A 23,943-nucleotide genomic window follows, 5' to 3' on the forward strand; every position below is an offset into this window, starting at 1 on the left:
TGCAAATCATCGAGATTTTCTATGATAAGGGATAAATCCCTTATCATTTCGTGTATTTTCGAACAAATACACTGAGGTACTTTGTTAGCCATCTTCACTTGGTGATAAGTAAGATTTTAAGGGAATTTTTTTCTCTTTTTATTTGAAAAAAGATAACACGTGATATGAGTACCAAATTTGAATAATAAAAACCGAGTCTTAAAATATGTATAGTGAATCTGTTGAAAAAGAGAAAGGGTGAAAATATGTGCTGGTCATCCTCTCTGCCAATCACAGAGGAGCAAAAAATAAATAAATAAATCCCTATGTGTGAAATTATACAATTCTGTCAGTCTTAATTAAAGATGACTCTAAATTAATGTACATACAATAAACAAGACTATGAATAAAAATGTTTCTTTAGTAAGGAAGCATTTCAGAGAAATCATCATGTTGTCATTTTTACTTTTACCATCTATTCTGAACGGTGACTTACCGTTTTTAAAAATTTGGTCAGACATTTTTATTATGATTAGGAAGCGTTGCAGAGTAATTTTCCATCAGTGTCATCACTCACAGTGTCATCACTAACCCCAAATCGGCTATCATACTGAAACTTGGTAGTTTCCCTCGTACGCGCGTCCCGTCTCCTCACCTGGACCAAGTCCAGTCACTTTGGTACCAGTGAAGATGGTTTGACTGGAACAATGGTTCGAATTCTGCGTCCCATAATGAGTTCGGCTGGACTGACTCCTGCTGTTAAAATGGGTGTTGAACGGTACGCCACAAGTGCAACAAAGATGTAATCCTGCTGTAATATACGTTTTGCGGTCTTGACAGCGCTCTCAGCCTCGCCGTTTGCTTGTGGGTAATGAGGACTGGTGGTTGTATGCGCGAATACATACTTTAGCTGCAAACTTCTTGAAAGGGTCTGATGTAAAGTGGGTGCCATTGTCGGTTACCAATTCCTCTGGAATACTCCAACGAACTAGGATATTCTTGAGTTTTCCAATTACATGAGCACTAGTCAACGAATCCAGGTAAAGCAATTTCGAGATAACGAGAAAAATAGTCTGTAACTGCTAGGAAATGTCTACCCTTCAGCTCACACAGATCTGCAGCGATCTTTTGCCATGAACGATCTGGAAGGACTGTGGTCTTCAAAGGTTCTCTGTTGTTTTGGTTGATGAACAAGACAGAATTCGCAGGACTTAACAGTACGCTCAATGTCAGTATTAATTACTGGCCACCATACTGCTCCCTGTGCACGATCATGGCACTTATTCAGACCTAAGTGTTCTGAATGTATGCCTTTTAAGGTTCCTGGTCTAAGAGCCTCCGGAATAACGATTCGGTCTCTGTACATTAGAATACCATTCCAGATAGACAGTTCGGATCTTGCGGAAATGTATGGCCAGATTTCTGCTTTCAGTAATCTCTCATGGTCTGGCCACCAGTTCCGAGTCTTCTTCAGATATCGGAAGAATTTTTACAACACAGTCTACATACAGATTTACTACCTCCTCTGTATCCTCGGCATTTCCGGTTAATGGACTTCGAAAGGGTGTCGGGAACCACGAGATTTTTCCCTGGCATGTGTTCTGCTATCGGATTAAATCTGCGCAAACGCATCAAAAGTCTCTGACATCTCACTGGTGTCCTGTCTAAAGCTTGAGTGTTAATAAGCGGAACGAGAGATTTGTGATCAATGATGAGTTTGAACGAATCGAGTCCAATAATGTAGCGCTCGAACACAGGCCCATACCGACGCTAAACACTCCTTGTTTCGTTCCGGCCTGTGTTAGTGTCCTTGAAGCAAAAGCAATAGGTTTAAATTGGCCATCAAACTGCTGAAATATGGCAGCTGCTACGCCATAGCTGCTGGCATCTGCACTAATCAATACTGGCTTTGAAGAATTACAGAAGGCTAATGCAGGTGTTTCTGTTAGCATGTCTTTCACTCTTTTGAAGGCCTCTTCCTGGGGCTGTCCCATGTCCATACCGAGTCACTCTTCATAAGGTCAGTAAGAGTATGCATGACTGTAGAGAGATTTGGTAAAAATTTGTCAAGATAAATCAGCATTCCAGGTATTCTCTTAAGTTCAGTCACATTTGTTGTTGCAGCCAGATCACGTTTTGCACGCACACGTTCTGGACAGGGACTGATCCCGTCTGAACTAATCAAGTGTCCAAAATATTCAATGCTCTGTTTCATGAACTCACATTTGCTCTTGTTAAGTCCAACTTCCTTGATATGGTACAGTACAAGGTCCAAACGCTCGTCATGCTCCTCCACTGTACTTCCGTATACAACTTGAATGATAAGATGGGAATTCCGTCCATTTCAATTGGACGATTTTCCGTCATAGATTTGACTGGTATATGGTGGCGTCCCTATATGAGTGAAAAATTCTAGAATAGGACGTAAAATCAATTCTTAAGTCAAGAGGGATATCTTTCAAAAATCATCGGACCATGACCAAATTCGAATTTGACCTGCATATTCATATGATGTATCCATACGTCAAATTTGATTGATTGATTGTATTGTTGTTTTACGTCCTATTCGAGAATTTTTCACGCAAATTTGAGTTGAATGTGTGCAACTGTTGCCCAGAAAATGAACGGAAAGTCAATGATGACGGAACAGGGTAACTATATGTCTTCGGTCATTTTATGGCGGGGGAATAATAAACACAATTGAAAAAATACAGGAGGGTCGGTTGACGGTCCTTGTATTTTTCAGACCATTGCCTCGTCCTCTGGACCGGGGTCTTGGCTGACTTGACCTTAGGCGTTTCTGCTCATTGACTCTCCCAGGTACTTGCAGTTAATACTGATTTTTTTTTTCTGCCCATTTATCCTCGTATTCTGTGAAGAATTTAGCCCGCCGAGTGGCTGCTTCACGGTCTTTTAAAGTTCTGGTTTCTACTACTCTTGTTTCTTTATTTTTCCTGGATGCTCTGCGCACAGGTGTCCTGCGAGGTGCCAATAAGTTTTGAAAGCCCCTTTTGTGGATGTCTTTGGTTATTTCACTGACGAGAGTCTGATTAATTTCATCACAGCTTGCTGTGAACTTAAGTTGGAAAATCAGGAAGGTGGGTAAATTTGTGTTTTCTGCATTGACGTCCCAGAAAAATATTTATTCCAGCGATTGAAGTTAATGCGGTTTTGTTCTTACCAGGACGAAATAAACAAATCCACGTGATTTTCAATTCTTTTAACATGGCCCTTGCTATTAAGGCGTATTGCTGTGCTGTTGTCCCCGTTTTTGCTCCACCTGAGGTTTTTTTTTTTAGGTATTCCTCAAACTGCTCATAGTAAATGTTTTATTTCGGATCTTTGAAAAGAAAAAATAAGTAAAAGTAAGGTGTTCAGGAAAATTTAAGTAAATGATTGTGTGCTATTTTGGTGAAAAATTTCTACATTTTGTCTTTCTCCGGTTTGTCTCTAAAAGATCAACTGCCCAATTGTACTCAGACTATTCTTTTTATTATTTATGGTACTTCTGTAACTGAATCTATAGCTGTTTATGCTAGGGCTGAACCGATATATCGAGATCTCGATACGTACCGATTTCACCTTATGTTCGAATATCGGTACACAACCTTCGATACGCATGCCGAAATTAAATCGTTCTTTTTAGCGTATTTTTGATCGGGATCGACTTCACAACAATTAGTAACTTGAAATGGCGTCTAAGAAGTCAAAATGCTGGAACTATTTCAGCAAAGTAAGCAACAGAAAAGCTATATGCAATCTTTGTTCAGCAGAAGTGGCAACTTCAGGAGGGACTTCAAATTTGTTATTCCATTTGAATAGACATCACAATATTTTATTGACCAGTACTACTACTCCCCGCGTGACTACTCGGGCTTCTGGAGATGTCGGTATGTAGATCTTCGTAACCGAAACATTTAAAAAAAAAAAACATGCTAGCTTACGAAAATAAAAAAAACCCTGTTCGATTTAATTAAATTTTATTATAAATATTTTTTTAAAAATATAATTTAAGCCCTACAACCGAAGTGTGAAACGAAAATACTCAACCCTTGTCCTACAAATCCGTGGACACTCTCCGCATCACACAAATTGCCACTTGCAAGAGCTAACGAAATAACAACGGCTATTTTAAACTACATCATTCATGATCTGCGGCCCTTCGCAACCATTGAGAGCCCTGTTTTTAGGTAAGAATTTTATAAATGTCATATATTTGCAAGAAAATGTGTAAACAAAAAACACTTAAATTTGATATTTATTATTTCCAACTTTAGTAACAACTTGTCAATTTCTTATTAAGAAAAATGCTCTCAAAACTCGAGCCCCGTTATCGTCCCCCAAATCGTGCCAGAATAAATGAGGAATTGATTCCTGCCTTGTATGAAAATGAAAAAAGCAAACTGTATTCTGAACTACAGAGCTCTGAAGCAGTGTCGCTTACCTGTGATGGCTGGATCTCCAGGGCAACAGAGTCCTTTCTCACAGTGACTTGTCATTACATAAATAAAAATTGGGATTTATGTTCAAAAATTCTACAAACTGATCATTTTGAAGGGTCACATACTGGCCACAAAGTCGGATTTGAACTCAAGACAATGATGATAAACTGGGGTATTTCTGACAAAGTTGAAGTGATTACAGTGGATAACGCAAGTAACATGACAGTTGCAGTTGAAGTATCAGGTGCTAATCTGAAACTTGGTTGTTTTGCACATACCCTGAACTTGGCATCTAACAAGGCTCTTTGTATTCCTTCTCTTGACAAAATTCTCGGAAAAGTACGTTCAGTTGTTACCTACACACTTCCACAAAAACAATATTGCCACAGAAAGTTTGAAAGAAAAGCAGTTGGCCCTTCAGTTGCCAAAGCACAAGTTGATCATGGATTGCAAAACACGTTGGAATTCAACTTACCAACTGTTGCAGAGGTTTTTGGAGCAAAGACCTGCAATTCTAGCCACTCTTCTGGATGACAGGGTGAAAAAAGCAGACAAGAGTAGGGTTTTTAGTGGACATGGTGATTCAGACATTCAGATTTGTGAGGATCGAGTTTGTGGTAAATATGGAAGTAATGCTGACAGCTACACTTGTTTTATGTGAAGAGAAGTTTCCTACAGCTGGTCTTCTGCTTCCACTCCTGAACAAGCTAACAGACCACTTTAAAGCAAAGGCAGATGATTCAGCATTTGTGAAGTCTTTAAAACATGCTATAGGTTGCAATTTGCTTACAAGATACACGGTTCCAAACTTGAAAAATTTTCTTGAGGAAGCTAGTGCATTAGATCCACGCACAAAGAATAAAGCATGTATCAGTGAGAAAACATGGGACAGGATTGAGGATAAAATGACTGTTCTTGATGTTCCGGAAGTTGCAGTAAAATCTGAGATTGCTCATAATGATGACATCCCTCACACTTCTGCTGCAATTCCTGATTTGCCTGTGATGTTGGGTGAGGCCAAGAAGAATGCAGATGAGGACATGAAAGATGCAGCTGAGGAGGTGAGAATCTGAGAGACATCCTTCAGATTGATTTATTTAAAATACTATGTAAAGCTGAGTTTGAGAATTATAATAAAAAACATGAGTTGTTCTTTTTTTAATGTATATGCAATTCTTTTTTCAAATTTTTAATGTTTTTTTCTTCAGATTTACAAGCCTCCACCTGCAAAAAAAGCCCTAGAATCTGTTTGATGAAATATATGGAGAAAACGAACAGTATTCAAGCTCAAAAGTCCATTATACAATACAAAATAGGAGCAGAGCAAACAAGGACCTCCAAACATCAGAGGTGGGATCAGGTGCCATGGAGGAGTGAGCATCCCCTGCCGACCGGTAACACCCGCCGCGTGCTCCTTGTCATGATCGGGAAATAACGGAGAAATCCGTCGACAATTCAGTGTGTAAATAATGGCCTAACAATTAGTATGAAAAACGTCAGTCAGCATTTGACTCAATGATAAATTGTATTTGCTGACAAGGTCATTGTATCGACCATAGAACTTACGAAATGATGAAGAAATCACTATTACAGTAGAGGAACCTCCACTCTCTGCAAGAGAAAACAGCAAAAGAGAACTGCAGCAGTACCGTGAGAAGAAAGAAAACCCATTGCTGTGGTGGAAAGCTAATGAACTGTTTTTCCCACGCCTGTCCAAGCTTGCAATTAGATATTGTTGTGTGCAGGCTACATTAGTAGCATCAGAAAGAGTCTCTGGTGACATTGTGTCAGCTACTCGTGCATGCCTTAAAGCAGAAAATGTTAATGCACTGGTATTTCTAAAAAAGAACATCAAGTTTTAAATATATTGTAATTGTTTATGAGAAGTGACTCAAGTGAGAACAGGATTTGTGGCTGTCTTATGACTTTGTTGATTGTTTTTCTTAGTTATTTTATTTTGTCTCCGGAAGAAGCATTGTAAAAGTTGTTTTTGTTTTGTTTTTTTACATTTTGTTTATTGTTATCTTTTTTGTGTTTAATTCATTAAATTAAAATGAAGTTCAATATATCGTGTATCGTTAAATTTTACATCGTATCGTATCTTATCGATTTCTTGAGATCAATACACAGCCCTAGTTTATGCCACAGATTATAATTTTGAAATTGGGCACTGGGTTCTTTTCCTTGTTTTTTTTTTCTTGTTTTCAGATCTACGGCGAAAAAGAATTAGAAGACATACAGATAAAAAGCAAATGTAAGTTAAATTTTACAATATAATATTGTCGCCCGCGTGTCGCAGTGGTTAGAGCGTCTGCTCTAGAGTCGCGGAGTAAGGCGTTGATCCGTACGTCGCGGGTTCGAATCCCACTGTGGGACATGGAGACCGGTCTTTCGGATGAGACCGTATAAACCGAGGTCCCGTGTCGCAGTAGTGCTGGCACGAAAAAGATCCCTCACTGCTCAATAACCGTAAGTGCCGAGTACAGGACTTTTACAAAATCAAGGTACTAAATGCTTAAGATATACTAAATATGAAAAAGTGTAGACAGATCATTAAAGGAAAAGATAGAATTCAAAGATTTCAACCAGAATAATCAATGTCGGGTCTCCTGACTTTGCTCTTGCTGATATTGGGTTCAAAACCACGTCGCACGCGGACGCTAAGCATGGCCTTAATATTTTTTCTCAAATTTTCTGTATAATATAATGACTAATATGTTGCTATAACATTTCACAGAGAAATATAAGAAAAAAAACTTATTTTACCTGGAAATTAATCAAACTACGAATTTCGGGACGCGTTTGATTGACACATCCTTGCACTTTCACAGAGTAAACTTTATCCTTAATAGTAAGGAATAGCAATTTAGAAAAAAAAGTAGAAATTTTATTGTGTATATATGTGTGTGCAGAGTTTAACAAATTGAACATACCAGGTGAAACGTTAAACATGAACAATAACAGAGCTCGTGCTCTGTGTATAAAAAAAGTTAACGTTCCAACGAAACTGAAACATGAGATATATGGAGATAACGAACAGTATTTAAGCTCAAAAGTCCATTAAAGAATTCAAAATAGGAGCAGAGCAAAAACAGACCTTTAAAACATCAGAGGTGGGATCAGGTGCCATGGAGGAGTGAGCATCCCCTGCCGACCGATCACACCCGCCGTGTGCTCCTTGTCATCATCGGGAAAGAACGGAAAATCCGTCGACAATTCAGTGTGTAAATAATGGCCTAACAATTAGTATGAAAAACGTCAGTCAGCATTTAACTTAATGATACATTGTATTCGCTGACAAGGTCATTGTATCGACCATAGAATTTACAAAATGATGATTTTAAACGAGACTGCTGATATTCTTGTTTCATCAACTTATTTGTCAATAATTTACCTCGTGTTAGAAATTGTACATACGTAGAGCATGCACTTGCGTATCGAATCAACTGAGAGATATAAACCCCGTATCCAGGTGATGAAGGTATTTTGCTGCATAAGTAAGGGAAGTTGACGATTGAAAAGTTAGTCATCACGTTTATCATAAAGCTTGGTTGTTAGATTACCATTGACGTCTTTTTCAAGTAAAAGATCCAAATATGAAACAGATGTGTCAGACTCTGTGATATCTTTTATCTTAAGTTCACAAGGATATATCGTATCGACATAAGAATTGAAATAGCCATTGTTAATTGACAATACGTCGTCGATATATCTAAATGTCGAGTTAAATACAATTTATCATCGAGTCAAATGCTGACTGACGTTTTTCACACTAATTGTTAGGCCATTATTTACACACTGAATTGTCGACGGATTTTTCCATTATTTCCCGATCATGACAAGGAGCACACGGCGGGTGTGGCCGGTCGGCAGGGGATGCTCACTCCTCCATGGCACCTGATCCCACTCTGATGTTTGGAGGTCCGTGTTTGCTCTGCTCCTATTTGGTATTGATTAATGGACTTTTGAGCTTGAATACTGTTCGTTATCTTCAATTAAATCAACTTTAGATTTGCAATTCTCACAGGTGCGGAAAAACTGAATACTTGCTTGGATGATTTTACCTTCTTTGATGAAAATATCAAAGAGTCAATTGTTGGTGCAAAACAGTTTTATTATATCAGCAACTAATGTTGCCGTTGTTTGCTGGTTAATTTTACACTTTAGTTGTCTGAAAAAGTCCTGAAGATAAATATTGAATTCTGTAGCTTTTGTCGACTTTCAGTGTGAAACCAGGGTGTATTCGATCGGTGGGGTGAAGAGCTATAAAAGTGATCTTAATTTGCTCGTTTGCAGGTCGGAGATCTCCGGTAGATCTCTATCTTCTACTTTTCAATTAGGAAGACTTTGGAAAATCGCGCGTTATCGTCACGTTTCGAAAATGGCGGTACCCGATGTTGTCATGGAATGTGAAGTTTGTAAAAAAGAATTTGCGACCATGGAGACATTTCTGACGCATCTGTATGGCAGGTAATAACATTATGATTATCTAAATAATAATAATTAAAAAGAAATGGTATTTTTTTTTCACTTTTAAATATTGTTTCGTATTTAAATGTAAAAAGTGATTTAATGTTTAAAATGTTAGATTCAATCTAACATTGTAAACATTAAAAAACAGTCAAAAAATATAATCAATTGCACAAGTTGATCAGAGATTTTGGGATGTTATGATGGTTTTTAGATTAATCTGCATTTGTTAATTGCTTATTTAGGGAAAATCATCAGACTCAAGTCAACAAGTTAATTTTCATTCATGTTTGAAAGTAAGTAAAGTGTTTCAACATTACTATTTAAATTCATGTTAAATCTTATGACTTACTTACCATAAAGAACACGAAGCTTACGTTGGTCTTCTAGAGGGGAAAGCAGCTTCTAATTTTTTTCTATTTGCTCCATGATGTCCGGTAATGGAATGACCTTTCAAATCTTCAAATTTACACATTCTTCTTAAGAGCCATTTGGTATCCCCTTACCAGCCCTTACCTGGGAGTTTGTCAGCAAAATTAAACATAGGTAATCAGAGCTCACCTCAACGAACTCAACGAATGCTGTCCTTAACTAATAATCTAGTTTCTTGCATCAGTAAATGCAGCATTTATGCAATTTTAGTCTGAAAGTGCTTACAGTTACTTTGGAATGAACCATTTAAAAACTTTGAACTAGTCACTCATTCAGAAAAAAAAAAAAGTCAAATCCAGCATCGGATGCAAATTTGAGTGTTCATTCCTTGTTGCTTCATCAATGCAAATTTGGCTCAAATAGGCCTTTTAGTTTCTTGGTAATGGACCTCCTCAAAAAACTTTAACCTGGTCAATCATCCAGGAAATATAGGTCACATCTGAAGCAAGTTCAGTAATGTGCATCCTTAGATGTATCATCCATGCAAGTGTGGTAAATATAGGGCTTTTTATAAGTTACTTGGAAATGAGACTTGCTCCAAAAACTTTAACCTGGGACACCGATGCTGAAGATATAATATAAGCTCCCCCAACTTCTAAAGGTCAGCTAAAAATGTAGCAAATCATTGCACTATACTTGAAATGGAGAAATATTAAATTAACTGAAAATCAAGCCACATATTACTTACCTTTGTAAATCCAGCCTCCCCAAGCAGATTGATTGATTGTATGTTGTTTTACGTCCCATTCGAGTCCCCAAGCAGAGTACTTGTATTTACTGGTGATGGTGCTGATATATCAGAGCATGAGGATATTAAGAGTTGTAAAAATGTCGTCTGATTTGAGGATGCAGGTAGATGTCATCTGTTGTAAGGTGGATGAAGTCTGGGTGGAAGTTTTTTTTGGGATGGCGTCTGTTGGGTTGGTGAAGAGGTGTCTGATGATTCATGAGGAGATATGGGTGATAGTGTCAGCCTGTCAGGAGAGTGAACATTGATGTCGCCGATGATGATGGTTAGTAGAAGAATCAAACAATGGTTAGGTTCTAAAAAATTCTTATAAATCTCCTACTAGCCATGTGGGCAATAACATTCTCATTGACAAGCTTAAGTGGCCATTACCCACGACCAATATCACTCCCATTAGGGGTTTTGCAAAGAGTTATTTGCTACCATATTGAACATATGTTTTAATTCAACAGACAACAGAAGTCCTTGAAAACCCTAACTCGAAACGGAGAATCATCACCATTGGCGACAAGTCGGGTGAGGTAGACATCAAAATGTGGGGTGATAGTAAAGTCAACCTTGTTTCAAGGCCCGGTTGCAATGCTCTGTTAAGCTGCTTATAGGTGGACTTATATAATGGAAGAGTATCCTTAAATTCAACCGTTTCCACCAGAGTGGAGGTATATTTTAATTAGTGACATCAGGGCTTAATAACCCTTGCATCCAGGTACTGTAAAAGGACCTTGTCCCAATTGAAAATTTACTCTTTTTTTCTCCCCAAAGTTTAGGTACAAATTTAGGTCAGTCGCGGTCGAGATTCGAACTCACGACCTCCCGATCTAATATTTTTTAACCATAAATACATTTTATTGATTTTAAAAATAAACTCACGAACTTATCTTTCGTGTGTGGAGAGCTACGTTCCGCCGCTGAATTCAAAGGGAATATTGTAATATAGAGTCATTTTTGTCTGGAAAAAAAGATATATATCTCTAAATATCTTAATTTTTCTTTCCGTAAAGAAAAAGTACACAGGTAAGGCTAAAATAAAAAATAGCTTTGTTTCCCCAAACGCGACCGACCCACTTAAATCGTGCCGACTGAAAAGTTTTTAAATAAGATAATTCAATTTTTTTTTTGTTTATAAAATACAATTTCATCCAAATCCATTTTTTTTCCAGAACGGCGGCTTCTGTTTTACTCTCATTTGGTGCCCACAATTAACATGTGGCTACAGAAGGTTAGTTTGTGTTATAAAACAACGGCGATGTATCAATCTTAATATATATCTTTAACTTATCAGAATCCTACACTCTTGAAACATTTCGTGAATTAAATATACCATTACTAAGGAGTGTTAGGATGGTTTTTACACAAATGTGTCTTCCAAAATTAACCTACGTAGTACGCATGGCAAACCCTGCCTCATGAGCAGAAGTGGGGCTCACCTTGTGTACACAGGTACTTGTGGGCAGCCCCCCCCCCCCCCCCTTAGTTCAATCCCGAGGTCTGTTTGACATTTTTTTCATAAATTACATTTATTACACTTATTCATCATGTGTACTATAGCAAAAAATCGTAAAACCCCAAAATGATCGTTCCACACAAAAATACCCTCCTGTACATCATAAGAGAGAAAGGTATGCCACTCCGGTTTGTTTACCTTGTACCCCCACTGGTCTTTCTGGGTTTTAAAATTGGCTTATGGTATGGCTTCCTGATACGTCCAGTGTATTTTTCTTTAGGTAGGTCCTTGAAAATAGGTTGTTTCTTTGCTTTAAAATACCTTTTTAAATTGTTGGGTCGACAACATTTGAACACCTGCCTGGTGGAGGGCTCCTTATTTAGACTTTTTCTCGGCACTTGTGGCCATTGTTCAAGAAGCATCAGTAATGGATCTTTTTCGTGCCAACATCTACATATATACTGCGACACTGCATGGACCTACGTTTTTACGGTCTCAATCGACTGACCAGTCTCCACGTCCCACATCGGGGCCTGTGACTTACAATAAGCTCCTGAATTACGTCGTTACTCCAAACGAAACACTAGAATTACCGCGCCACGCGCGAGGCCCTTGACATTTTTTGTCTGTGTAAGCACTCGAAGATGATAATATACGTTTGAAAAAATATACTCGGATGGCCGATGGTTGAGTATTTGCGAATCTTGCATTTTTGTAAAAATTCGATTTCAATAATTTATACTGGCCTTAGGTATTTCACAAGTTCAAATGAATAATATTAACCCATATATGTTGCTTTTAAATTCCATTTGTATGATATTCGGTTTAAAAATCAGTTTCTTTCGTTCTTTCTTAATTATAAATATATTATTCAATTTTTCAGGATGTATTTTCAAAACTGCTGTCAGAAAAAAAATAATTTACCTACCTTCCTACCTACCCAACTTGAAATTTTAGGGTCGGGTTAGGGGAAACAAAGATATTTTTAATGATGACCTTAAGATTATATTCATAATATTGCCAATCATTGAATGCCATCATGAAGAATTTGAATGAATTAATTCGTGGTAAAGTGCCATTATTTTTTTTTTTCTGTTAAAATAATGCAGAAGCAATACTTAATCAAAATACAGTGGGTCTTCAATGATTGTTATTGCAAAATAAATTTTTAGAAGAATGGCCGATCAGATTAGAGATTACATCCGAGCAGATTTATACACATTGGGAAACAAGGTGAAATATAGTGTACAGTATATCGACTGGTTAGACAATAGACCTTAATTAGGTGACCCCACGAAAATTGACTGCAACTTACAAACGTACCACTGGAGCTAAAAAGTTTCAACCAGCTTGAGAGACAACTCGTTGCTCTTCAAATCCCTTTTATATAACTCCTCCCGCTTCCAAAACGTGGGCAAAAAGGTGTCAAAAGACAAGTTGTTAACGTTCCGTCCAACATCAATAGTATCACAACGACTCTTCCTAGAACTATAAATGAAGCTCAGATGATCAAAGTTAAGACTTAAAGAAAGTTGGCAAACAAGGGTCATTACCAGTACGAATTGGGTTAGACTAAAGAAAGTAATTCAAGCCGTTGAAATTTTGAAGATGAAAAACATAACTATTGGTATTAAAAAATAGCACTCCCTGACAGCTGGTTTGACCAAGAAACCGACTCGGTGCAGTTAGACGCACAAGTAGATTCTTCGGATGAAGAAAACGACAACCGAAGTTCAGAAATGGAAGACTATCCGTTGCATGCACATCCTGTAGAAACGTGCTCTCAACCAACTGATCTGGGACAAGAGTATTTAGACACGGAAAACACAGTATTTTGTGTTGCTCCTGGTGAAAATCAAACACCACAAAGTGTCTTCCATGAGAAAGGGGCGGATGCAATGCTTTACCCAGATGGCAAATTTGGATTCCTTGAAAATCGACCTATAAAATTGTCGCCTACAAAATACTCCAATGCCCGCTTTATTTTTCGCCGACAAGAAGTTAAAAAAACTCACTGAGGAACTTTGGGTAAAAGCTGCTACGGGTACTTATGTTAACAATACTGACCACCAACCCTTTCTGAAAATGGCAAGCAGAAGGCAACGAAATGGCAAGAAGTCCCATGCCCCTACTCTCATACATGCCATGCTAATAAACAGATAGACAACTTCATTTTAGTAGCGGCTCCCCTACAATGGTTAATATGGCCGTAGGAACGGGGGGGGGGGGTCAATAATTTTTGGAGTTAATACTTTCCGAAACCTACCAAAGTAAAGTAGGAAGTAGATCAACATGACCAGAGGCGGAAATAAAGAGTGAACTTGCTTCAATATTACGTGGAGTTGAACGACCACCAGCACTTTATTGTGAAGGACCTATAGGAACAGTAGAAGATCTTCATATAGATAGGTACGAGGTGCTAGCATATACACTTTTACATGATCTAACAAATGTTATTCAGAATTAAATACAAGATCTCCCTCATCATGTTCCTGATGACACTATAAACAAGAATTTCTAGCATTCAGGGAGACAATTATAGGTAAAACAAGAAATGTTTGTGAAACACTTATCCCCCCCCCCCCTCATAGGGTCATAGCTCAGTCAAAAATTGTTCGAACGCTCAAAAAAAGGCTATGATTTAGATATTCTAATAATTAACCCATTTCAGTATGTTCGATGTGGGCCTTTGTAGTTAGGATTACAAACCCTAAAAGAGGTGTTTTATACACCGCTTGAACATTTTAGCCACAAGTACATTCTAAAACACCAAGCTCAGCTACTTGTATACACCACAGCAAACTGCATCTGGCAAAGGCGGATCAAGGGCCGGCGCGCCGGGCGGACCCCCCCCCCCCCCCCGTTTGAATTTTCTATATGTAGAACATCTCTTATTGTAAGAATTCGTCAGCCCCGGACCCCCACTAGGGCTTTGCTCTAGACCCACTGGGGGGCTTCAATGCAGACCCCCTGGCTTCTACTGCCCGCCACACCCCTCCCCCGTTTTGACATTCCTGGATCCGCCACTGTCTGGGAGGCACAGAAATAGGCTTTGTCACTATAAAACTTGGCCTTATTAGTGCTGAAGAGATTTTATTGAAGGAGATACTATAAAGTTTACTTCATTGAAAAATGGACGGATAAAATGCATATATTTTCATCAGAAATTGTCGAAGAATTTAAATATATCTACATGTAGTGGCAGCAAGAGGGCCTACGGTAATTATCCGTACAACTTACATCTTAGAGTAGTAAGGGGGACAGAGTACAGTCAGTATACAGTCACGATGACGTCATGGGGTTTTCCAAACCCCGCCCACATAGGTCATAATATGGGTCACAGTCAAGGGTGAGTCTACAGTCAATGACGTCATAGGTATCTAAGTGCAGAGAGTGAGTCTACAGTCAATGACCTCACGAGGTAGTTTACAGTCAAGAGTGAGTCTACAGTCGCTGAGGATATTTATGTGCACCAAGTGCGTCTACAGTCATTGAGGTCATTACAGTCAAGGTCAAGCATTTCACAGTTTAGTGTGTCAAAGTGTGATCACAAGGTTTTTTCACAGTCAAATACAGAAAAAAAGCAATAAATACCACAAACATTTATTTGTTTTGTTATGACGATGAATACTCAGGAAAAGCAGTACAAGTGGAAAATTTTAGCCTGGAGTGCTATAAGAAGAAATGAGAACAAATGGACATTGCAAGAAAGTCAATGGTTTGACAAAAAAGAGGATTGCATTGCTGATTTTAAGGAAAAAATGAAAAATGGTTATGACATTGCAGACTGCTGGGGATCTGAAGAATATCTACTAAAACGTCGAATTATGCCAAAGAAATACTTCCCACATTCCTGATGAAATATAGCTATGTTAAAAATTCAACGAGGGAGTGGATGCATAAAAAAACTTAAATTTAATGATCATGTACAAGTAATTTTAATTCCATATGAAGATCGAAAGGGGATTTGGATGGAATTTGCCATAGATAGAGCTCATTTTAAGAGGAGAGTTCAACAAACGGAGAATATTTTATTACCTGTGCTTCTTCAGAAGTTCAAACAATGTACACTTTACAGTCAAAAGAACGCAAAATAGGAAAAAGGGAGTGTCTCCCATTTTCGCCTGATATGTATAAATAAGTGCCAGTGTGTTAAGTCAGCATACAGTGTCTTATACTGTGAAAATGGATGGTCTTGTAGTAGAGAGAATGCTGAGGAGAATATCTTTCCAATGGATTCCTCGCTTGAACGACTGTTTTCTCGTTTTAACAAGAAGAGAAGAAGAAGATCTAGTGTGGATCTTGATGTACCTGATGCAATGCCAGAAACTGGCACTTACCATTAAAGGGAAACTTAAGACTTTTAAAAAAGAGAATCTAAACATACCATTATCAAAGTGGAAAAAACTAACAAAGTTAGTGAATGATCTTAATAGGAAAACAGAGGGAATGGACGTGCAGCTCTCTGCAACAATGAGGAAAAAAGAAACACGCCACTCATGTGCTTATTATTTTGGAAAAACACTGTACAAGACTACAAAGGAATTACTTGAGACCCTTCAAAAAACTCGTAAATTCATAAAAACCAACCGAAAGAACTTTGTTGTGCAAAAATAACTGTCAAATGTGCCTATTGATTAAGAAAAAAACAAGTTAATTTTACAAAGTATGTAAACAGACATTTGTACAATCAAGAGGTCACAGTCAATTGATCTACAGTCAGTGCGTTCTACAGTCAACAGATTTCCACAGGAAGTGCATTCTACAGTCGGTGCGTTCTACAGTCAAAAATTCTACAATTGGTTCATTTTACAGACATGATTCTACAGTCACGAGCCACGTGACTTGAATCATATATAAACTTTGAAAATTTCAAAAAGTTTCATCAGTTCTGAGCAAATCTCAGACAGGATACAACTCTGCTTTTTTTTTTGTTCCTCGTGAGATCCTTGTCAGCAGCAGAAATGGAGCAAAAACATCAAGACTTGATTAAGGCAAACTACTCGACAATGGTGAAGAAGATGATGGCTGTTCCTGTTGCGGGACATCTTTACGCCTCAAACATAATTACCGATGAAATGAGACAACAGATAGACGCTGAGAAAACCAGCTATGACAAAAACAGAAAATTGATCAGCTTCATTTTACGTCGAGGTTCGAGAGCTTTTATGGGACTTAGAATGGCATTAATGAAAGCCAATCAAGCTGACTTATCCGGACTCCTAATAAATAAGGATGATGACACAAAGTCTGAGTACGAAAAGAAGCTGGCCATGGCAAGATCATTAGTCGTTAGTACTAAAGAAAGAGGAGGTTCCAGAAATCAATCAAAGAAAGTCGATCATCAACAGTCTCAGGAGCCATGATGTAGGATAAGTTTGGATGACTTTAATGACCTATTCCTCACCGTCATGCCTTTTAAGGGGGAGATTTACGTCCACATCCGTCATTTCACAGAATCGCATGGTCGTTTCATTGCCACCAAGAAGGGAGTTACCTTTCCTTTAGCCCGTTGGTTAAAGTTTGAATCTCTTTTACCAGGTATTCAAGACTACATTGACAATACTGGAAAAGAGGATGAAGAAGCACAGTGGCATGTTGGTGGAGGTGTGTTCGTTTCGTTATCACCAGGCTATCCGACAGTGGACATAAGACACTTTTGGAAGCCAGACAATGTTCAAGAACCTATACCTACAAGGAAAGGTGTAACTCTAAACAGAAACAAATTTGCCAGACTTATCGATGTCATCGGGGAGATGCATGAATGTGTTCCAGAACTAAAAGACATTGAACTTTGCATGCTCAGCGAGTCTCATCAAAATCAGCTTGGAATGTTAAGCTGCCCTGAATGTACCCCCTTTGGCTACGATCCACAAGACAATATATCAATGGAATGTAACGCAGGTGATTTACAAGACATGGAAACCATTGAGAATGATCTTGAATGACAATGAACACTAATCCAACATAATTAATGATATGGGTGTAACATATATTTATTATTTATTGTGTATCTATCTTTTATGTTACTATTTCATTCTAACAATATCATAATAAAATAGTTCAAAATATACCTTGTATTTTTTTTTACAATGATATAAAATGTTACAGTCGAAGAGAGAGATCATTATTATGTTTCAGTATGCCAGACTATACGGATTACTTAAGAGAGCTCTACTACACCCCCGGTAAATCGGGGGCCTATGCAGGGCCTGAAAAATTATATCAAGCTGTTAAACAGGAAGGCAAATACAAGATTGGTAGACGGAGAATTTTAAACAATGAAGATTCTTATAGTCTGTATAAACCTATTCGTAAAACATTTCCGCGTTCAAAGGTGATAGTGAACACCATTGACTCTATGTGGGATGGTGACTTGGCAGACGTTTCAAACATTGCATCCCATAATGATGGATTTAAATTCTTATTAGTGCTTATTGATATATTTAGTCGATATTTATTTATAGTCCCCTTACAAAATAAACATCATCAGAACATTGTTGATGGTTTAAAATCAGTTTTCCAAAAAGGACGAAAACCTAACACCCTTAGAACAGATAAGGGTAGCGAATTTAAAAATCGTTGGGTAAAGACATTTCTGAAAAAAGAGGGAATAAACGTCATATACACTCAAAATGAAACAAAAGCAAATTATGCCGAGAGGGTAATTCGAACCATGAAGAACCTAATGTATCGTTATTTCATGAAGAATCGAACCTACCGTTTTGTGAATGTTTTGCAAGACTTGGTAAACAGTTACAACAATAGACCTCACAGATCATTAGGTGGGAATGCTCCAACCAATGTGAACCAAGAAAATGTCGATGAAATAAGACTCGAGTCTTATCTTTCGGGGAATGTCAGAATATCACAACTAAAATACCCTTTTCAAAGAGACTACCAACAGAAATGGACAGAAAAGTTTTTTAAAGTGAGTGAAAGATACAAACGCGGTCAATTACCTGTGTACAAGTTAAAAGATTTAGCAGACGACCCTATAGAAGGTACATTCTATGAGCCTGAGCTTCAAAAAGTCATAAAGTCAGAAGACGTTTCTTATAGAGTGGAGAAAATTCTTAAAAGAAGACGTCGTGGTAAAGCCAAGGAGGTTTATCTTTGAGCATATGGGATTATCAGATGTCGGGGTATACATCAACGGAGAAAGCGTTCCCGGAAGACCACTGAAAACAGACTTCACGGCAGGACATTATTCAGCTGCCTATGCTCGCTTATTTGAAGCCTCTGGGAAATGGAACAACGACGCTGGACTGATTATCACTCGTGATAATTTTGGAAGTGGATACTCACTTTTTGTATTCACGGTAGATCCGTGTGGGTTTGGAGAAGAGTATTTAAACCTAATTCGTAGGGGAAACACCAGACTGGAGTTGAAATTCAAACAAGCAACAACCAAAGCCGCTAATGTTGTAGTATTTGCAACATTTTCATCTTTACTTGAGGTCGACAAATCACGTGACATCAACTACATTCAACCATGAATTCATCACAACTGTTAAATATGGTGAAAACAGATCCTTGCTTAAGAAAATTTGTAAAAGGTGTATTTGCTAGTAATACACTGCCTCAAATGATTACAGAATTTCCAAGCGCCTTCATCGTCAATACACAACCTTTACCATTTCCCGGAGAACACTGGGTGGCAATATTAATGTACAGTCCATTGCAAGCAGAGTTTTTCGACAGCCTTGGAAAATCACCAGCTGATTACAATCAAGATATTCAAAACTTTCTTATTAAAAACAGTGTACACTGTCATTTCAAATCCGTACAACTACAACCACGTTATTCTGATATGTGTGGACTTTATGTATTGGTATTCTTAATTGCAAGATTGTGTTTCAAAAAGTCATTAAATTGTGTGTATAATTTATTTTCTAGTGACATTCAATTCAATGATGGTTTTGTAAAAAGTTTTATGCATGAATATTTTATGTATCATTAAAAATTCATGAAAAGTATATACGGGAGTAATTTATTATATATATATATATATATATATATATATATATATATATATATATATGACATTACTCGGAACTTCATTTTGGGGAAGTCTGGCGACTGAGAAACATGGACACAGACAGTATGAATGAATGGTGGAACACTCGTTCCTTGCTACCGTTTTCAACACCCACCATCATTTTAATATGTGGCAGTACACAAAGTGGGAAAACACATTTTACTAAAACACTTTTACAAAATGCAAATGGAATGTTTACCACACCTGTAGATAGAATAATTTATGCTTATTCTGAACATCAACCTATGTTTGAGGAAATGGTGCAGACAATACCAAACTTTTCATTACACAAAGGTTTGCCTTCTAAAGAAGACATTGAGCAGTATACAGAGGGGGTCAATCACACCATAGTGGTGCTGGATGATCTCATGTTACAAGTCGCACAATCTCAAGATTGTGTACATCTGTTCACAGTGACATCTCATCATAGAAACGTGACCACAGTGATGCTGTCCCAGAACCTCCGGGGAAATATGCAAGGACCATTTCATTGAATTGCCTTAATGTAATTTTGTTTAAGAATTACCGTGATTCTAAACAGGCCATCACTTTTGGATCACAAATATTACCAGGACAGGTTCCCTTTTCTAAAGCGGCATACGAATCCGCAACTCGACCCAATTTTGGTTACTTGCATGTTTGTCTTGAACCAACACAAAACCGAGAGTATCAGCTAAGGTCTCGTATTTTCCCAGGCGAAGAGATGATCATTTACCAACCTATATAATAAGTACGATTACATATTTCCGTCTCAGTATTCAATTATGAAGCAAACAATAAAGAAACACGAGGCTCTTTTAAAATTTCTCGTGTATGCGGACAATACACAACAAAAAGTAATCGTCAAAACCTTGACCAGTGAACAGTATGATGTGCTTAGTGAAATAGCACTTAACATTTATACTGGAACTTGCCCTTTGCCCAAAAAGTATATAAACCAACTGAAACCTTACGAATCGTACATTCGATCCCTTGGATCCAGAGAAGTCATCAACCGAGAGAAACGTCGGATTTTATTGAAACATATTTCTTTAGTGTCACTCCTACTAAGACCTATTGTGCAATATTTCAAAGGCAAATGGCGAGGGAAATGATACTTGTGCCGAAACTTAAATATGAACATCTACTTCAAAAATTGGACCAAGCCAAAGATCAGTCGACTCAAGCTATTTCGGCACAAGAAATCATCCCTGAAGATCAAGGACAAAATGTCAATGACCTTATGGATAAAACCAGTTTGATACAAAATGGTACTGGCTATGTGAGTAAGAAGAAAAACGCCGGAATACCTCCTGGAATTTCTTATGTTCGACGGAAGAAAAAAACTACACCTTGGCTAACATATTGACAATTTTATAACAATGAACAAAAATGTCTTGTTAATCATTTATTTGTTATTATAATTAATAAAAAAAAATAACATAACAAACTGAGTTTTTTTTTTACATTAATGATTAAAATCCAAATGGCAACGTGTCTAAATTAGGAAGAATTCTCCTTTTGGTGTAAACCATTTTGTAATTTTTAGTTTCTACTCTGTTTAACAATTTTCTCTTTCTACTGTCCCTCGATATTTTACAAGGGTTGACTATTTCGATTTGTCGGCCGTGTGAGGTACAGATAATCGATTTAATAGCATCGAAATTAATCAGTTTCGAGTTAGCCCAGTTCAGTGTAAATCCCCTGACTTTACATTCTTCTTTTCCCGACAGCGTACGGTAAGCATAATTCCTAGGACCCCCTGACACAAATTCAACAATGTAACCATCTTGTGGGGAAATCTCGTTTGTTAACTCCCCCAAATAATTACCAATGGGTAGATAACTCAAATCGTCCGACTTTTTAGTCTTGAAGATGACACTGTCTGTATCAAAATACAACACATTTTCGTTTAATTCGTCGAGAACACTGTATAATTTCAGTCTAGCCCACATGGTGGTAAAAGAGGCTAAGAATATATTGGTTTTGTTATCGAATTGAGTAAACAAAGGGTTGTTACTCCATTCTAAATGAAGTATGTCTCTTGAAACAATGTGAAAATTGTGTGGTATTTTCGTTGGATCTGAAAGCATCTGAAAATTTTTTTCAGCTTCTGACCCGTGAATGAACATAGACTGTTGCATGCCTAACCTCTGACCAAATTTACCCCAAAAGCTATTTAAACATAGTTTTGCTAAACATCGCAAACCCGGATTTTTTAAAATTTTATCATAGTCTAATTGTATGCCCTCTCTTTCTTGGTATCCCTTATGTATTTCCATTTGGCTTCTTCCGTAACGCATTCGGTCGGAAATCCCGAAGCCTCCTGTTTAATTTTTAAGAACATGTTCACATACTGAGCGAACAATCCTCCCTCACACGACTCGACGTCGTATTTTGACGACTCTGTAAAATGATAGGCTTCATAAATGTTTAATATTTTGTACCCTTTTGACGTTGCCATTTGAATTTCGGGAGTACAACACGTACCCGTGATGGCTCTCTCTTCTACAGAACATGTACATTCATTTTGATTTTCCTTGTCCGCACAAGTTCTACATAGTGGAAATTTCAATTTTCCGTTCGAATTATAAGGAAGCACAGGATGAAAAGTTTTCTGGGAGGGAGAATTTTAATTTTGGCAAGTCCAAAGTATTGTGACAAGCCCTGAAAATTGTCTGTGACGATGGTAGGATGGCCAACAGGGTAGCGACAATACTTGTTTGTCCATGGATAGAGACTAGTAAAGTCGTAATACTGTATGGTTTCGTCTTCTGCAGCTTTGTAATGTAGTTTGATGGCATTGGTTCTACCACCAAAAAAACTGTCACGTGGGTCAAGTCTGTCTTGAAGATCTAATGTCGACACGAATTGTTGTAATGCCACATTCTTGTCCAGCTGATATTTAAATTGATGCTCCCATATGGTAACCAACTTGTATCCCGAATTTTTAAGTTCTTTTTCTCTGTTTATCGTCATATTGTATAATTCGTTGATTGTCTGATTGGTGGAAGGATGTTTGATGTTATTCCGGTCTTCTGGGTAACAGGAGGGACAACCGTGGAACACACAACCTATATAGATACAAAAAAACATTTAAACCCTCATGTATTCGTAGTTAAGTCCAGATACGCCGCCGCCGCCCCCCGCCCCCCTTCAGTTTTGGGGGAAAGGGGGCAAATGTTAGATCTAAAAAGTGAACTCTATGGTCAAGTCTTACCATAAAATTCGTAAATAGTTCCTTTTTCTTTGGGGTTCTGAACAAATCCGTCACATCTATAATTGGTGCCAGGAACTTGGTATTCACCTCCATTGAGAGCGTGAGAAATATGTAGAGGGGTTCCCCGCTGACGACTTTTTTCCATTAACCATTCTAACCACTGGATGGAAATCTTACTGTAATTGTCGCGTTTCGTATAACCTTGAGAAGGTACTACTGCTATAGGACTCTTGAAATGTCGTCCTCCTATCTGCACATTTTCGTCATTTTTTAAGTCGACTAAGGACGTCCAGGAATCATCGATATTGACCACTTCTAGTCCCTCCAAATATTCGATGTCATACCAATCAGACTCCCCGTCTTTGGTGATTTCTATCTTGTATTTTCCCTTCAAAAATAGAGACTTGAATATCCCCATGCAAACGCTTGCAATGGTGACGTAATCAAATGGGTCGATTCCAAACGTGGTTCTTTTCTTAACGGTTCCGTCTGCTTGGACAATGTTTTCTTTGATAGTCGTCACCTTAATCATTAAATTTCTAAATTCCAGACAGCCCCGTCTCAGTATGTCAACATCTGAGCGACAATATTGCAACATTTCTTATCGAAAGTTAAAGGTTTCGCTCTGTTTCGTTGCGTGCCATTCTGCAAGCTTTTTCCTCTCCCCAGTCGACATGAAATCGTACCCATAATACTTTAATCCTGGATACGGCCCCACGTAATTTTGATGGGTTTTAGTATTAAATAAATGAGGAAAGTATCCTTTACAGAGTTCCTTCAGTCCAAAGGCTTCTGGTATTTTAGCAAGTTTCATGGGAAGGAAATTCAGAGAATCCACAAAAGTTAAATTCAGTTTTTGGGCAATGTGCATGTACATGATTTTCGAACCGTTATATATAATCTTGTTCGGTCGAATGGAGTGACGGTCGATGAGAACTTCTAAAACGGGGTACAAGTCGAAACTTTTGGCATTGTGTGCAACTAAAATCGAGTCTCTACAGTGTTTACTGGTGATGTAAGCACAAAACTAATCGGCAGCGCTGTCACCAGAAAATACGAGTTCCCTTTTCCCACAAGTGTCGGTACAAGGGGAATACAAATATTCTCCTTTTCGGGTGCGGGAACATTTTCCACAACGTGTTCCACAATAATGACAGGTAGCACCTTCCACTAGTTCCTCTTTTTCGC

The 23,943-nt window shown here is 37.9% G+C and overlaps 2 protein-coding genes and 1 pseudogene across 2 annotated transcripts; all 3 read left to right on the forward strand.

The window, feature by feature from the left end:
* The first annotated feature begins 16,479 nt into the window (after positions 1-16,479).
* Positions 16,480-17,463, forward strand: LOC133200056 (uncharacterized; annotated as a pseudogene).
* A 728-nt stretch (positions 17,464-18,191) lies between these two features.
* Positions 18,192-18,635, forward strand: LOC133199909 (uncharacterized). Its single transcript, XM_061335712.1, has one exon. The coding sequence runs from the start codon at positions 18,192-18,194 to the stop codon at positions 18,633-18,635; it is 444 nt and encodes a 147-aa protein (XP_061191696.1).
* A 4-nt stretch (positions 18,636-18,639) lies between these two features.
* On the forward strand, positions 18,640-19,014 carry LOC133199910 (uncharacterized protein F54H12.2-like). Its single transcript, XM_061335713.1, has one exon. The coding sequence runs from the start codon at positions 18,640-18,642 to the stop codon at positions 19,012-19,014; it is 375 nt and encodes a 124-aa protein (XP_061191697.1).
* The last annotated feature ends 4,929 nt before the right edge of the window (positions 19,015-23,943 follow it).

This window comes from Saccostrea echinata, unplaced genomic scaffold (assembly GCF_033153115.1).
Source record: "Saccostrea echinata isolate AGI-Se365-2 ecotype Australia unplaced genomic scaffold, CSIRO_AGI_Sech_v1 ptg000036l, whole genome shotgun sequence".
NCBI lineage: Eukaryota > Metazoa > Mollusca > Bivalvia > Ostreida > Ostreidae > Saccostrea > Saccostrea echinata.

Coding starts and splice junctions, on each gene's coding strand:
- LOC133199910 (XM_061335713.1), top strand. CDS start 18,640: ATGGGATTATCAGATGTCGGGGTATACATCAACGGAGAAAGCGTTCCC.
- LOC133199909 (XM_061335712.1), top strand. CDS start 18,192: ATGAAGAACCTAATGTATCGTTATTTCATGAAGAATCGAACCTACCGT.